At 36.5% G+C, this 17576-nt stretch overlaps 1 protein-coding gene across 1 annotated transcript in view; it reads right to left on the reverse strand.

The window, feature by feature from the left end:
* LOC124641292 (orexin/Hypocretin receptor type 1-like) overlaps positions 1-17576 on the reverse strand; it is a 138778-nt gene that overhangs the window by 23765 nt on the left and 97437 nt on the right. Inside the window, exons 3-4 of the mRNA XM_047179338.1 lie at positions 9535-9682; positions 4361-4502 (exon numbers count right to left, since the gene is read on the reverse strand). Of these exons, the coding sequence (XP_047035294.1) occupies positions 4361-4502; positions 9535-9682 (290 nt within the window). The remainder of the gene's footprint in view (positions 1-4360; positions 4503-9534; positions 9683-17576) is intronic.

Here is a 17576-nt window from a genome sequence, read left to right on the forward strand (position 1 = left end):
ATAGATCGCGCTATGGTTTCGTTACAACGATTTGGTTAGGTGTTCATTTTTTTTATGCAATAAATGAGACCATTAGATCGAGCTATCGAGTAGACATGCGCAAAACAGTACATCACGAAGTAATGTGATATGTCATTACATTTCGTGCCGAGTAATATTACATTTTACCATCACTTCAAACATCACGCGTGATGTTGCATCATAAGCGTAATATAGGGGCTATAATCACTGTCGTGATGTTGTAATGTAATGTTCAGATTTATCACATAACACAGAATATATAAATGACTAAAGTGTAATATTATTTACAGTTGATTTCCCTTCATACTTAAACCATGCGTACTCAAATATTACGGACCGTTTTTCCAGGCTTAGGACTGGCAATATTCGTAGATTACAATTAATTACCTACTAACCAAGACGAAGTAGGTACGTAATTGAACAAATCATGAATATTGGCGTATTTAAAAATCAACTGTATGTACAATGATTGCATATTTACATATAATAATAATATAGATGTATGTATATAAGTTAATATTTACACATATATATATAAGTTTGTACACATATTTTACACTTTATAAAATCACTAATTGCAGCTTATAAATATTAATTCCGACAGTTTTTTTGATTTGAGTCGGGTTCGCCTCTCATTTAATATTAGGCCAGCTTTCGAAAAGACCCGTTCGCACGGTACCGATGTTGCTGCGATGTTGAGGCGTTTCAACATGTATCTGTACAGCCGGGGATACACGCCTTTGCGATCACTCCACCAGAGCAAAGGATTTTCTGACCTTTTTATCAAAGGTTCGTCTAAGTATTTGTCGAATTCGACAATGCCAGCAGCGGTTGGGTTTTGTGGGACGAGAGCAGAAATTTCCTCGTCGAAATCGTCCCAAATAGAGCCAGTTTTCGGCGGCTGAGGAGCTGGCACTTGCGTTGCCTCCTCCTGAACGGGTACGTGGGTCAGGGTTCTGTCCGAGCCAATTCTCAATTTTAGAGCAGCCACTGCTTTCTCAAAATTTCTTAAATCACTGAAGCCACTTTTCTTGAATCTCGGATCCAATATGGTCGCCTCGCAAAGAAGTGGTTTATTTTCTACATCTCCGAATCTTTGCGCCATTTGTTGTTTGAGTGCGTTATGTAGGCGCTCCAACTTGGGATGACCATCCGGAGAATATTTGCTGAGGGACCGATTTATTATTTTACAGAGTACAATGTATTTTGACGCAGATACGTATTGTTCGCCACTAATTTCAGTAGTGACCTCATAAAAGGGTTTTAATACCTCAGTGGCTTTTTCGATAACGATCCAATGTCTAATGGTTGATGTCTGGCCTCATAATTGCTAAAGTGGCAATTAGGGCTTCTTTCATCCTCAGCAACCGGTTTAGCGCATCATATGTAGAGTTCCAGCGCGTAGTTACGTCTTGCTTCAGTTTCAATGGGGAAATATGCATTTGCTCCTGAATTTCCACCAATTTCTTCTTCGCTGGATGGCTGCGATGAAAATATTCGATAACGCCTTTCACCCTATCCATCGTATCAGACAAGGCGTCCAAGCTACCTTGCACCACTAAATTTAAGGTATGTGCGTAACACACACTTAAAATATTCGCCGCACTGTCACTGACTATTACATTGACGAATTGTGATATGTTCCACTCCTGGAACTTCGCTTCCAAAAAGCCTTTTAGATTTGCACTGGTGTGTCTCTCCTCAAACTCTAAGCACCCAATCATAACTGTGCATACTTTGTGCGTTTCAGTATCAATAAAATGTGCAGTGACCGCAATATAGCCATCGTGCACACAGGATGTCCATGCGTCTGTAGTAATGCAAACAGCTGCAGCTTTAGCGATTTGCTTTTTCACTGTTTCTAAGACTTTGTTATAGACCTTGGGGAGCAAGCTCTCGGAAAGAGTTTTCCGGGTCGGTAATGTGTAGCCCGGGTTCAACATTTCCACGAACTTGCGGAACTCCACTTCATCAACCAAGCGAAGGGCGTGATATCCCTTCGCAATCATTCGAACTAATTGTTCATCGAGCTGTTGCACTCGATGTCTTGGCAGGGTTTTTTTTGACTGCACGTAATCAGCCATTGTAGGGGCAGCCGCGGTCGGTCTCTGGCCAAGTCGTACAAACAAAGCATTATCGGCTCTGTGATCCTCACCTTGCACGCTGCCGCTACTTGAGGGTACTGCTGCCGGCTCCGCTGATGCTATGATGTCGCCGTCGAATGCTTCTACTGCCGCTGGTGTTATTGCCGGCTGTCGGCTACTGCTAATTTGTACAGTCGGGTGGACGGATTTCATGTGTCGGCTTAAACTTCCGATTGAGCTTGATGAAACCGCCAGTACCCGGGAACAGTAGCCACATTTTGCCTTCTTTCCAGGCACAACTTCCTCAAAGTGGTTCCAAAGGGGGCTGCTCTTTCTTTTGGACATTTTCACTAACAGTTAATTATTTACAACTTATTTTCTATAACTAACTTACTATTTCCAAGTCTATACCTATACCTAAACCTATTTATTTACACATTCACTCACACGAAGCAAGTAAGTATTGTTCAACCAGTTTGTATGTATTACTTGTCAAAATGTCAAACACGCTATCACTCTCACTTTAAATAAATTATGAAATATTTTAAAACGATAAGTGCAGTCGTAACATGACCTTGAACGCAAACGCAAAACAAACAAACTAAAGAAATTTCAAAAAAGTGTCGGCGAAATTACGAGGTATATACTTATACTTATATACTTGAATTACGATGAGTGACTTTATAAAAATGTAATCCTTATGTCTTAAAGCATACAGTTCTAAATCAAAGAGCAATTGGCAAACCGAATTGTTCGGTTGCGGACTCGGAGGTGGGGCTGCCTCGCTCGCCGCTCGGTCTCTCGAATATTGACGATTCCTTCCGAAGTTAGCCGAACTCTGCCGAACGATTGCAGGCAGAACGAACACCGCATCACATCACCCATCGCACAAGTCATGTCTTCTAGAGCTGCGCGACCGAGTAATGCTTTAGTGTGATGTGTGATGCTTAATTTAGTCGAGTAATGTGTGATATTACTCTACGCGGTCGGGTTATATTACGCGTAATGCATTACTCGCATTACTTACACATGTCTACTATCGAGATCAGTGTATTCAAATAGTTGTTTTATTGGTACCAAACCCTATTTAATACACATATTAGGTCAAATTAACATAGCTGGCTATCTCCCAGATAGTTCGGCTTTAAACACGATTTAAATGAAAGGCACAGAGATAAGTAGAAATCTGGTGACGGATAAAGGCTATTTTATCCGGGTGATGGGAGTCGTTCTCCCGGGTGCAAATGAAATCACTTGTAATTACCGACACGATAAATTGAGAATCATTAAACAAGATAAAACCAGGTCGTTAGTAAATGTTTTTTAAGGGTCTAACTGGCACAATAATTTCCCCTTTACTTACTTTTAAAAACAAAAGTGCACAAAATACCCACTTTCCTACTAAAATACAATAGCTTCATAAAACAGTAAAAGCCGTACTTATCTGCTTCAAGGTTCAAGTAAAGAGAATTAAATGGTACTTTATAGTAACCGCAAACTGTAAACTTTTAGTCGGCCGATAGTTTGTTTGGGCTCATAAATCAGTATGAAGATAAATGGTATCAGACCTACTAAAAGTATAGATTAAGCAAACGGCTGACAGTTAACCCTATCGTTAGCTATTTTTTTAACGAAAATCTTCATTTCAATCAAAGTTTACAATCGGTCTGATACCGGCTAAATACCTGATTTTTATAATCTGCGCATTACCATTCATCTTCATACTGATTGAGGAGGCCAAACAAACTATCGGCCGACTAAAAGTTTGTAGTGTGTTATACTCTTAAGAGAATCAAATCGATGGTCACTTGAGACTGCTCTTTCATGTTCCTTTCGGTTTTGAACTTAGTGAATCAGAACTCTTTTCGAATGGTTAATATTTTACTTAAGTATACAGGTTTATAGTGATGTGTTTTATTGTATGTAAAATGTTCATTTTACAATTCTAGGAAGGGAGTAAAAAATCTAGCAACATTTAGCTTTAAACATAATGAGATTGAAAAGTTGTGACAAAAAAGGTATTCTTATAAAAGGGTTCAAAGACTATTTTTGAAAGTATGGTCTGTCATTATGTTTATTTTGTTTTAGCAGTAAATATTAGTGTTACTAAAATAATACTAAAACAATCAAGATACGGAGGAAAATTTAAATTTGAGGGTGTTGAGTAATATTTAAAGAAACAAAAATATTTACAGACCCCAGTTTGGCTTGATTAGGAAAAAATATTGACGAATATTAATACAAACTCAACTTACGTGTACAAAAACAGAGCTTTAATGATATGCCACTTGAGATCGCTGTCATCGGACCAGGTCGGCGTGCATTGCATGAAGAACTGAGCGTTGTATCGTAACTGCAGCTTCATCTGTACCTGCAGTACCACAAACTCTGGAACATCTGGTGAAGGAAAAGGTACTTTATTGTTATAGCGGTTGGATATATTTTTGTATAATCGGTCGTCATAGTTGACGAAGGAACTTCGTACAGTCAACTTCTGGTCAGTGGTATCAGTTTTATAGGAAAATCGTACTTATTACTATTGTGTTAAGGTACAAGACAGTTACCACTGATGCGCAGTCTACCGCACTTCGACTGACAAGCTGACTCCTTAATCCAGCTACCCGAGCAACTTGATGACTTTAACGATTACCAAAGATGTTCAAATGACAGCTGGTATATGGAGGAACACGTCACGTGGTCACCCGTTCATGGGTCGACCATCGCTAAATAATTTCTGACTGTATGAGCTAAGCACTAACTTTAGTGTCAGAGTTTTCTGTAATCCACATTATTGACTGCCTCATTGCCTCCTACAAAAATAAATTAATGTATACCCTAACAAAGTACTTAATAAATCATCAAAGACAGCATATAACTTCTATTTAGAGTATCCAAATAATTTCTGAAATGAAACTTCTTCATAAATATTACAGCGGAGTGCAGTTTAAACATGACAAAGCCAGCTAATATTTGCAAGTAACTATGCTCAACAAACTGGCATTTTGCAAGTTCTACAGCTGACCGTTTGACCACATTTTAGACATAGTTTATGTTGCATTTAGTAGCTGTATGATATTGTTATTCTCAGACTAGCTTCAGACCGCGGTTTCAGCCGCGACTCATGGGAACTACTCCCTGGACAAAAAAATTCAAATATTCAGGTATGCTAAATTGATGCCAAGTAACATCATAATCTATTCTTTAGTTTAATAATAATAGACACCGTTTTCAAATTGAGACGTTTACATTATTTTTATATTTTAAAAATCTTCTTATATGATATCTACGGTATTTCACGGAATATGAGCTAATGTAATACATAGTTCCAGCAATATCCTCTAGGTAATTTGGTAATGTAAATATTTAAAATGTGTTTGAAATCCCGTAAGAGAATTCCGGATGCTTAAACATCAATTCGGAAACCCTCAATCGCGTATTAAAATGTTAATAATTAATAACGAAATTATGAGAGGCAAAAATGGAGTTACTGAATATAATATTATATCATGCGAATGTAAGTATGTATACCTGGTTCTCTGGTTTTCGTGGCCAAAACTAGATAGTTAGTTTGGTGCGGTTTACTAGACTTTGAGAGATAATAGATAGAAATAAGTAGCATATGGACATATGCTACGTATTTATAGGAAACTAGCTTTTACCGGCAGCTTCGCTCCCGTCAAGTGACTTCTCTACTTTACCCTATTTTTTTTTAATAAGAACCTTCTCCTGACAATAACAAACACATCAAAAAAAGAATTAGCCAAATTGGTCCAGGCGTTGTTGAGTTATACGCTTACCAACACATTTTGCGATTCATTTTTATATTATAGATTAGATATTTTGTGACACGGAGCCAATAGGCAACAGCTGGTAGGAAGGTATACCTATGAACTTCCTAAGTTACAAAAAGGACTGGTTCTAGGACTTCCAAATAGCTTTGCCTACTCTATAATGTTCACGTGTGTACACCATTTGTTAATGAATACACGAACGGTAATGAAATACTTAGTATATTTGATGGAAAGTCGCAAATAGATAGCACCTAATTATAAATTACAAAAGTTGCTGCAACTGTAGTTTTTTTCTTTTGTTTACAAATCAAATAAACAATTATTCAAGAGTTACAGCTAATTCAGGCTTAACTTTTATCCAATGGAGCCTTTTTACTACGAACTTAAATAAAATGTGGTTTACATACTGCGCGTTTCCTTACTTTTTGCATAAAAGAAAATTAGCTTTATTCACAGAACTACTCGAAATAGAAATTGTATATTTTAATCAATGTCTTTTGTAAATGGATTTATAGAATTACTGGAAAACGGAATTACGATTCGAAGGTTATATTTGCAATAGTTTTTTTTCTGAATTAAAATTTATGCAAAACAGGATTGTATATTTATATATTTACTATGTGTTTTTCACTGGTTTACCAGCTTTTTGAGGTAATACCGTATCACCAAAACGCAAACTGCTGTTTTGTTTTGTTTTGGGTTGCGCTGTTAGGGTTTCCGCGCCGCATCGCGTTTATGTATTTCAGCTCCTAAAGACACAATCTCACCAACTTTATCTCTTGACGAAATTCAGAACAGTGTTAATAAAAAATATTTTTATTTGGAATTCCCAACCAGAATATTTTGATTAAAACCCCTAAACCTTGCCTCCAAGGACCGCCGTAAAACCCGTTCTCACGGTTCGAATTACCCCCCAAGAAAATACAGTAATTTCTCAATCCTGAACAGGAAACTTTAAGCAAAACCGCTGCCATACTATCCATCATTAATCATTGGGATCTTGGAGCATTTAATCAACTGGATACGCCAGTTATAGTGTCTTACCTTTGCGAAAGGTATGAACCTGCCAGTCATACTCTCATCTAAAATATATTTAACTCTTATATAAATCTTATTTTTTTTTCAATCGTTTATTATTGAGACTTTTGAGACTTCAGCACTGCTGTGGTATGTCAGCCTTGTTTGATTTGACAAAATATTATAAAATAATAACTTGAAGACACACAGAGTACGTCCCAACAAAATATTGCGTATCAAATCAAATCAAATCAAAACGTTTATTCGCGTTTGTGACGCACACACAAAAACGAATATTATATAAAAGCTTACAAAAATAAAACAAAACAAAACAGGAATGAGAACGAAAAAAAAAGAGAATGGAAAAAGGAAAATATGCGTCACAATCACGCGAAATGGCCCCCGCTCAGCATATGCAGCGACCTTATGCGAGACAGAGTCGCGGCGCTGGTTTTCAGCACTAACATGTGACGTCAATCGGTGTATAACCTTAATATACATACTAAGTGTGTAATATATATTTATAAAAGGTAATATACTGCTATAAAATCATACTGAATATAAATAGAAAAAACTAACTAACATAACAACATATCGAATAACTCAATGCCAGATCCACTCGATAGAACATGGCGATAGAATATGCGTGCCTGGAAACCATTATTTGGAACTGAACATAAAAAATTACAAAAGAAGACACTAATGATAAAATAACACTACAGATAAAGTTTATGCGAAGGTTTGAAAATTTTGTATTTCACACATTTTACATATATTTTTGCTGTGCGGTTCCGGTTGGTTAAATGCTCTTAGATTGGGATCCTTTACTCAATCTCTAGAATAAAAAGTCGATTTTGTATCATTATTCAAAACTACATAATTAGATGTCGGTCTTTCTGTAAACCCAGTGGTTTGTAACAGCTGTTTTAATTAAACTTGGTGTTTAACTATACTTCACATTAGTCTTTTTAGGATACCCTTCCTCCTTATAATGAGTAATTGAACTGCAGGAAATGTTAAGGTAGGTCATATACTTAACCTGATCACATCGTAAAGAGATCGAAAACACGAGTCACGTAGTCATTTGACGACCTCTGTGGCGCAAAGGTCACCAAGCCGGACTGCCGAATCTGAGGTCCCGGGTTCGATTCCCGGTTCGATCGACATTTGTGTGATGAGCATGCTTGTTGGTCGTGGTCTGGGTGTTATAAATATGTATATATGTAGCTATATGTAGTTTATCAGTTGTGTTAGCACCCATAACACAAGTTAATTAATAACTTAGCGTGGGGCTAACCGACCGTGTGTGAAAAGGTGTCCCGACATTATAAAAAATTTACTTTAGTTTTCTCAGAATATATGTTATAATGTTTAAAGATTTATTTCATCCAGAGCTTCTGAAAATCTATTGAAAATCTTGGTTTCGGAAACTCAAAAACACAACCCTCCTTTTGGTGCAGTTAAAACAGGATTACGACGATACAATGATATCGAAAACTACGAAAGGACTGCGCATAGTTTACATCTGAGTGCATGAATAAATTCTCAGCAAATGCGGAAAAAATTGCTCGTAACAGTTGGTCGAAAATACCTCCCTACTAGTATAAGAAACAGTTTTAAGGTCTTGGCACACGTGAACGTTATGGCGGTTGTTAGGTATATGGAAGCTCACTGTCGACTCGCCTTTTGTTTTTATACTGACTGTATAAAATGTTGTATCATCATCATCGACCTAGCCTTTTCCCCAACTAAGTTGGGGTTGGCTTCCGGTCTAATCGGTTGCAGCGGGTTCTAATTAGGTCTGTTTATAAAATGTCTTATAATGAGATATCTATAATTGAACGGTGAAATTAAATGACTAGTTAATCGCTCGGTTGTGGTTATGCCGTGCCGTTCATGTGTGCCATAACCTTTACAGTTCCAACTTTATCAAAGGTCAGAACATACAGACTTGCTAAGTGTCACTAAGTCTGTTGCAAGTAAGACTCGAGTTTACAGTCTGAAGTCAGAAAGTCTATCGGAAACTAGCAAGCTGTATCTTGTTAGTGACTCTATAACTTTGTTATGTGAGGTGTTACTCGGGAACATCCGTTTAGATTGGAAGCCGATGTCTATGAACTTGGGAAAATGGCAGTGGTAAAATCTAAACAACATCAATCTGAAGAGTTTGTGACTTTGCTTGAACGCACTCATCTCTAGAACGGTCGGATTTGAAAAATCTATCGGATATAAAAAGAGTTCTATGTTAGGCGGCCCAGGAACGCGAAGTGGTTTTCTAGTTCCCACAGGATGCGGATGAAACCTGTTGCCAGAAATTAGTTACTAAATTAAAACTAGAGTAAAGACTACAAAAGGAAAACTAGTATTTGGCGCTGCTAATACTATAAATGTGAAAGTTTGTGAGAATGTATGTTTGTTATTCTTTCACCCAAAAACAGCTTGACCGATTTGGTTGAAGCTTGGTATGTAGATAGGCTACTTTTTACGTAGCCGCTTGCGGAAGGTAGTAGGTAGTGACATAATGCAGCAATTGTGCCAGAATGGACCCGTGCCAATAAGCTCTAGTAGATCAGCGCCGATTACCAGCTTTCTTTTTGGAAAGGCTTTTATTGAATACTTACTAAACAATAAAGACAACAGCCATATAATAAGTATGGCGGTCTTGGCGCGGCCGGTGGTGGACTTGAACTTGAGCGGGAAGCAGATGGCGTACCAGCGGTCCACGGAGATGAACGTCAGCGTCAGCACTGATACCGTCACTGATACTGACTGGAACAAGAAGAAATAATATAGATTAGGATTGAACAAACATTGCTTTAATAACGACCAACCCGCATTGAGCAAGCGTGGTAAGGTACCCTGAACCCTTCTCTATGTGAGAGGAGGCCTGTGCCCAGCAGTGGGACGATAAAAAAAAGTTGATAACTGCTGACCTCTTTCCTGGTACACAAAGGGCTCTAGAAGGAAATAAACTGGTTTTAGTCAAAGTCTGACATTCTCTACCAGTGCACTTACAGTTGGAGAAAAAAAGGAATGCACCTACATCAATAAAAATATTGCCGTATATAGTTTTATGATCGGTTCAACTACGTACGTGAAACTTATAGTTCCTTTCGCTGTTATAATATTATTCTTCACTGGTTCAGCAATAAAATAAAAATAAATACTTTTAAGTGTTATTTTTATCCATCGGTATGTCATACGAAAGTAGGATGATTTATGTGACGATATTTTGATACCTACCTACTCGAAAATATCTAAATGAGATTCACTGACCTTGTTCTAAAATAGCATTTTTTCGGTATATTCGCACTTTCTTCGAACATGGAAATAAGGCTAAGAGAAACTATTTTCGTGCGGTCCCTGTATGTAAATATTTGACCTCAAAAACATGACCTTTTCCCTTTGTTTTATCATTTAGGTGAGTTAAGTTTATTTGTAGGTGATATGACGTGACTTGTTTTTTTTTAAGGAAGTTTTTGACCGCGCGTCTTTACGCGCGGTCAAAAACTTCCTCAAAACACCAGTTCTTTCACACTAGAGGACTTTTCCTTTAGTGTAAAAGAACTGGTGTACTTAGGCCCGGTTTGACTGGACCGATCTCTAGTGTGAAAGAACTGATGTACTCAGGCCCGGTTTCACTGTTTACCCATAAAGTGTCATTTAATTATGTGATAGTTAATGTTATCTGCCAGAAAAATGTTGCTTAAAACTGCCAGATATAGTGCAGTCATTGAAGCGTTATTGCTCCGATTTTTTTTACTGTGAACCGAATTGCATACAATTTTGGAATTAGGTTCATCTTACTCTTAACTTCAAAAGTGAAAATGATTTGAACTCCGTAACCAGATATATGCTATTCGTGACTTGTGAAACCAAAACTTTATTGTTTACCTGTCAGATAAGTTGTTGTCGAAACTAACAATACGTATTCCCGCTCCGCTTTTATCTCGAACTAACTCTATAATATCTCTTAGAACAGAGTAAATAATATGATTTAAATGGCAAATTCGACCTACATACTGTCGGTACACCCAAACGGTTGCAAAGCAGTTATTCGTATGGAAATGGGCAATAACGTGACTGGCCCGTGCGAATCGACAGCTCCTATTTAAACGTGCTTTTAAAGGCATTGAGTGTCGATGTGTTTGTGCTAGCAATGTCAATGTGTGTGTGTGATGTGTAGTAGGTAAAAGTGGGTTAGTATTTTAGTTAATCTATGTAAAGGCCTAAAGGGGAATGTTTACTGTAATGGTTTTAGGAAAATCTGTCTGAAATTCATGTAGTTTCATGAAACATACTCACTATTTTGTCAGACTTTCTGGCTTCTGAATAACGTAACGAATAATGGATGCATGATATTTATTTTACTAACAGGTTGATAACAATACTATTCTTAGTCTCTTTAAAAGCGAGATCAAGTCGATGTTCAAATTACAGTCGAGACCCACCAATTTACTGTGCCTTCCAAAATACGGAGGAACTGAACATTATAAGATGGTCAACTATCCACGGACTTTCATGACAATCCTTATGAAGTAAATAGTTCTTTCAACTGATGTTACAATCCTGATGAAGTAAACAGTTCTTTCAAGATACCAAGTGAAACCCCCAAGAAATATCTACCATCTTAATTATTCACATAGTAATTACACAGACTAACACTAAATCTAGACCTTAAGTGCTAGATTCTCTCAGCAATTTGGGCGTATGACGTCATTTACATATGTTTCGTGAGGCAGAGTTAAAAGCTTATTGCCGAAATATTACTATGTGGTTCCAAGCCACTATGTTAGGAGTGTTTCAGTAATAATTATAATATAGGTGCGGTGCCGCATTTCAGACAGATGATTTTAAAGGACTCTAAAAACTAGTACGGTGTACAGGTCTATATATTACAGTAATAAGATATCTCTGCTATTTCTGTTTTTACATTCTCAAAGTCGAGATTTTTTAAGGTTCGGGATTGTATCTATCTTACTGCGGTTTCACCTTAATTTTGATCATTACCCCCTTTGAATTATTGTCCACTTCCTCTGGCTAACTTCTTCTTCTTCAACTAACCCGATTTGAAAAATATTTTTAATGTTAGAAAGCTAAACTATTCCCAAGTAACATAAGCTGTAATATTGTCCCCCGGGGTGCGGGTGAATGGGTGAAACTGCGGAAAACCGTTAGTAGATAATAAAACAATTTTAAGAGCTCGTAAAATGATTCATAGCCATCTTATTACTATACCTATAGTTTTTTTATTCTACTATCATCCTCCGAGCCTTTTTCCCAACTATGTTGGGGTCGGCTTCCAGTCTAACCGGATGTAGCTGAGTACTAGTGCTTTACAAGGCGACTGCCCTATCTGACCCCCTCAACCCAGGTACAATACCCTTGGTTAGACTGGTGTCAGACTTACTGGCTTCTAACTACCCGTAACAACTGCCAAGGATGTTCAATGACAGCCGGGACCTGCCGTTTAACGTGCCGTCCGAAACACAGTAATAGGTGTCTAAGATATAATGTACTTGTCTTAAAAAGTACATACAAACTTAGAAAAGTTGCATTGGTACTTGCCTGACTTGGAATCGAACCCGCGCCCTCGTACTCGAGGGGTTTCTTTGACCACTAGACCACTACGACTTACCTACAGCACCTATACAAATATTATAGGTATGTATACCTATAGTTCAACAACCAGTCACAGTAGCTAGTTCTACCACAAATACAACGTTTTGGAGGCCGGTATGCGTCCGTTTGCTTCACTGAACATGCCTGTGACGACGCACTACCTACAGCCAGGAATATGCCTCGTATGTTGCAGTAGAATTGACAAGTGTAATCATATTTCTGAGGTACGAGGTATAAGACAGGCCTCGCCTTATGTTTGCTATGATTTCTTTAATTAAAAGTTTTGGTATGTACTTAAGCATTTACCGTCTGCAAACGATCAAGGTACTGTCTTTTCATGTCTATTTTCATGTCTTTTGGTTACAATTGTGACTACCTTGATTGATAGGGGTTTTGGGTTAAATAACCGGGTGTTAGGTGGTAAACCTGCAGCTACTTTCAGAAAAAGTCGTCAACAAGTCGCTTTTTCATTTATTTTTCACAGACATTCACATAACGTCATTTAGTTCCAAAATAAGCAAAAATTGTGCTACGGGTAGGTAAATACTAGACAACTAATAAACACACTTATTTTTTTAATACATTTTATAATAGAAACATCCAACCTTCAATTATGTTCATGCATACAAATAATTCACTCATCCGGGAACTGAACCCACTTCCGCATCAATCTCTCCACTCGTTCATATAACTAAGTAGTCTTATACCCATTTTCACCAACAAATACTTAAATAGGGATCCCTTAAGAGCATTTAGGGAACACTTAATCCGAATTTCGTTTTCACCAAACTATAAGTGTCCCTTATAAACTTTATTATTGGTGTAGCCCTGTCTAAGTGACGCTTAGTTAGGGAAACGTTGAGATTAATGATTAATGGTGAAAACGGGCATTAGTTACCCTGTGCCTTTACACGCTCAAATAGCACGAACAAATCTATTTTCGGTTGCAAACCACTGGTTTCTATATTGAAGTACCTTTCTAATAATATCCCAAACTATTTCTGGATTCTGCTGAAGTTATGTATTATGAGAAAAGTGCCATTTACCGCAACCTTAATTTTATGAGTACTAGAACAAAAATAAAGTTTCTAAGAAACGGTGGTGAATATAAGTTTTGCTCTTTTCGGTCCTGTTACACTTAACTAAGTAAGTAATATTAGAGAGAACTTAAGACTTACCTACTTAGTACTCAGGTGCCCATATTTGAATTACTAGATTTATAAAACTTTGGCCAAGTTTTTGCAAAATTAGTTTTTTTATTGTTAATTAGTTTATTCACATTCATTTTGTTTTGGTAATATACTTCACTAACTAGCTGATATTTTTATAATTAAAGAATTTACTAATTGGGCATAAGCAGTAAAACTTTAAATTGAAAACTACCTAAGTGCTTTTTATAAAACTAGGTTTGTGACTTGTTTACAACAAAAGTATAACATTATAATTTAACATTAGCTAAGTGCTTTATTTTATTTTCTTATTTTTTGCAACTAAAATATCAAATTTTACTGAATAAGTAATACTTAAAGCCAACCACTGTAACCAATATCTAAATTTTGAATAATAACATCTATTGAAGAAAACCCTCTTAACATACATTTTAATGGAACACATATGCTTTGATACCACGGAGTAAGGAAAGATGCGGAGATGCCATAATGCAAGTAGGTCAAGCGTCTTCTTCTAGGTCAAATACGTACGGTGGGCATGGCCAAAACGATCAGATACAAGTGAACTAACGAGGTTCTTAGTTAGAGACATCTGACAAGGATTTTTGGTATAAATGGGCGTATCAAAAGAAAGCGTATCAGGACGGAGACAGTTACGTTCCTCGGGTCCTACGGGTCCTACGGGTGTCGTCCCCCCAACACCCACATTTTAGCGCGCTGCCTTCACAGGAGTTAAAAAAAAAATCAAAAATCATTTGTTCAAAGACCAAACAGCACTTTTCGAACGTCAAAAAATTTATAAAAGGCCTATGTGGTTTTGCTGGGAAGCAGAAGTCGCGCAACAAACTCCCAACAACACATGTTATGGCATCTCCGCTATTCATTTTGTTCTCCATGTTTGATACTTGTGCGCTACAATGCATGCCTGGAATCCATTATCCGTGCCAAATAATGTTAAATTGAATTTACACCACATTATTTGCGGGGAGCGAAGTGTTAATACGTTGGGTGCACGGTAGTGTTAGCGCCAAGTCTTGGAAACAAGCTGAGAACTGCAGACGAAATACTTTAATACTTTTGGGTTGGTTCATGTTCAAATTCTAAGTATTTTTATGTATATTAAAATTTATAAAATACTAAAGTAATTATATAAAATATAATTTCTGGATGATGGCCCTATGGCCTATTTAATACAGTTTTAAATATGAGATCAACTCCTTTAGAATCAAAAATGATTTACAAATATACCACGATTTCAATAATACTTAAAACATCTTAAAAGCTGCTCTATAATATTGCTTCGCTTTCAAAAATCATGTTTTATACTGTAATATTATTTCATTAACCTAACAATTAAGTTCTATGAGGTGAAACTTGGCTCTATTTTCACCATGAAGTATTTCTGATGGGATCTCGTTTAAGGAATGTGTTCGCTATAACAGCAAATGGGAGAATTTATGGGATATTGAGCACTTGTGTTCTATTTATATAGAAATATTTAGCTATGACAATATTTCTGAACATCGGTGAAGGGTGAGCGTTTTAAGAATTGCCTTTCTGAGTTTTATTTGATGTTCAAAATGTACAGATTTTCAGCCTTCTGATTTCGATTTTAGCAACAGAATAAATTGTTTAAACACGATATGTTTCAATTGATTTTGTAGATTTACCCTGCCAAAGAAGACTACCATTTTTAAAAACACACTTTGAGGTCTGATAACAATAAATATAGTCATTGTTGTTAAAAAATTGTTATTTTATATCTACTGTAATGGGAGCCGTTAAGAAAATAATTAAAACATTAATGTATCTCATACTATATTAATGAAATATTTACAGTAACACTAAATACAACTGTAAATTAAAGAAAATAACAATTAACAAAAAATATTCACATATTTTTTTAACCAAAAACTTTTTGTGTCCACTTTTTATGAGAATACGTTACAAATAGGCAATTTATTTATTTTATTTATTTATTTAACAGTTTATGTACACACACAGAATACAGACAAGAAGAAAAATGGAACAGATAGTACAAAGGCACAGCTTATTTCATAAGAAATCTCTTCCAGCTGGCCCAACAATTTTGTCGATAATATATTTAACAAAATAGACTATATTTTTACGGATTTCATTATGATTCACAAAAAGAGCCATTACCATAATTATAACCCAGAATATATTCGGCTCATTATAAATTACCTCCAAATTGTGGTAAACAAAAACTTTATTAATTAAAATTTGGTAAAGTTTATATTTTAATTTCGTACGAAATTCATCGGTACAGCCGATACGGGTTATCAAAAACCAAAATGTATACAGAAACCGCAAAAATTAAACTTCTAGGAAATTGAAATACCTGATGAAACCACTAGTGACAAAGGAATTTATGTGACAGTAAATATTTATCAGAATTTTAACTAAACATATTTATTTTAAACTGAATATTTAAATAAAGCTACAAATCCTTTTAAATTCTGTTTCAAAAGGTCATCGTGTCATACACACTTTTTTTTGTAGCCAATCATCGAGTAAAGTGGTCCTATTATGAGCATAGCGGAAGGGAGTGTCAGACTTTTACTGACTAAAACCCACCATGTTCCTTCTGGAGCCCTTTGTGTACCAGAGCCAGGGTAACTCTTTCGAACAGTACTGTATCCCTTGTCAATTGTCAACCCTATCATGACAGTTGTATATGTATCAATACCTATGACGATTTACGCTCTATGAAAATAATTGTATTCAGATACGTATAAATTAATAATCCCTGAGGCAATTGAAAAAGAAATAGTAAGCAATAGGCTTATCTGTGTATTTATTCAAAATAGTTCCTTTCACTAGAATCCTCTTACCGGTAGATATTTCAAACCTTTTTGGATCCAATCAATTATTTCCGTAAATATCGTCCATATATCTACATGGTAACGATTTAAAGTGTCAGCCGAAGAGGGTCCGTACCACAGTTTTCCATGGAGGAAGGAAAGATAGCGGAGATGTGATAAGGAGGGTAGGTCAGGTGTCTTCTTGTAGGTCAAGCAATGAACGGTAAGTGTGCTCAGTTACTAGAACTAACGAGGCATTCGGGTTCCTTGTCAAATCAAAACCAATCTGACAAAGATAAGTCTCGATTGATCATCATTGATGATTTTATCAGTAGACTTCCGAAAAAGGAGGGAGTTCTCAATTTATCGGGATCTTTTTTTTTTGGAAAAAGAATAGGCTGGCACTATAGAAACAGTATAAGGGCAGATCTTGTTTCGATTCTCGTCTCATAAACACCCGCATGTTAGCGCGCTAATTTCATAAAGGCCGGTTTACACTTTGCGAAGTGTGAAGTGATAAGTGTTAAGCGTTAACTTTACGCGATAAGTCTCAAGTGTTAAGTAATCTTTTCCATCTCCGTTTACACAGTGTTTAGGAAGAAGCTCATAGTGGTACTGTCCGTTGTGCATAGTGTCTCTAGAAATGGAAGATGAACAGAGCCTAATATTGAGACAAATAATTAAGGAGATTGTATCTGTTGTGGTATATGATATAGAAAATGAACTCAATTTTGAAATCGGGAATTCCCATCGCTTCACTCAGTTTCAATAGGGCCGCATCTCATTGAAAGTTTTTGTAGTAAGGCCCTATGTTTTTAAATTCTGCGCACTTTACATTGTATAGGCATTCAAACTTTATGTATTCTTGTACGAATTTTAAAGTATGTTGTTCCGTCCACTTCATTTTCGCTTTGAACTTGACACTGCGCACTTAACACACACGTATTTACACACTGATTAGTACAGGCAAATTGCGAGAGAGGGTAGTAGAAAAGTTGAGAGGGGGTAGTCACTTAACAACAAAAATAGACCTTGATTCTATTCACT

Source organism: Helicoverpa zea, chromosome 22 (assembly GCF_022581195.2).
Source record: "Helicoverpa zea isolate HzStark_Cry1AcR chromosome 22, ilHelZeax1.1, whole genome shotgun sequence".
NCBI classification, from domain to species: Eukaryota; Metazoa; Arthropoda; class Insecta; order Lepidoptera; family Noctuidae; genus Helicoverpa; species Helicoverpa zea.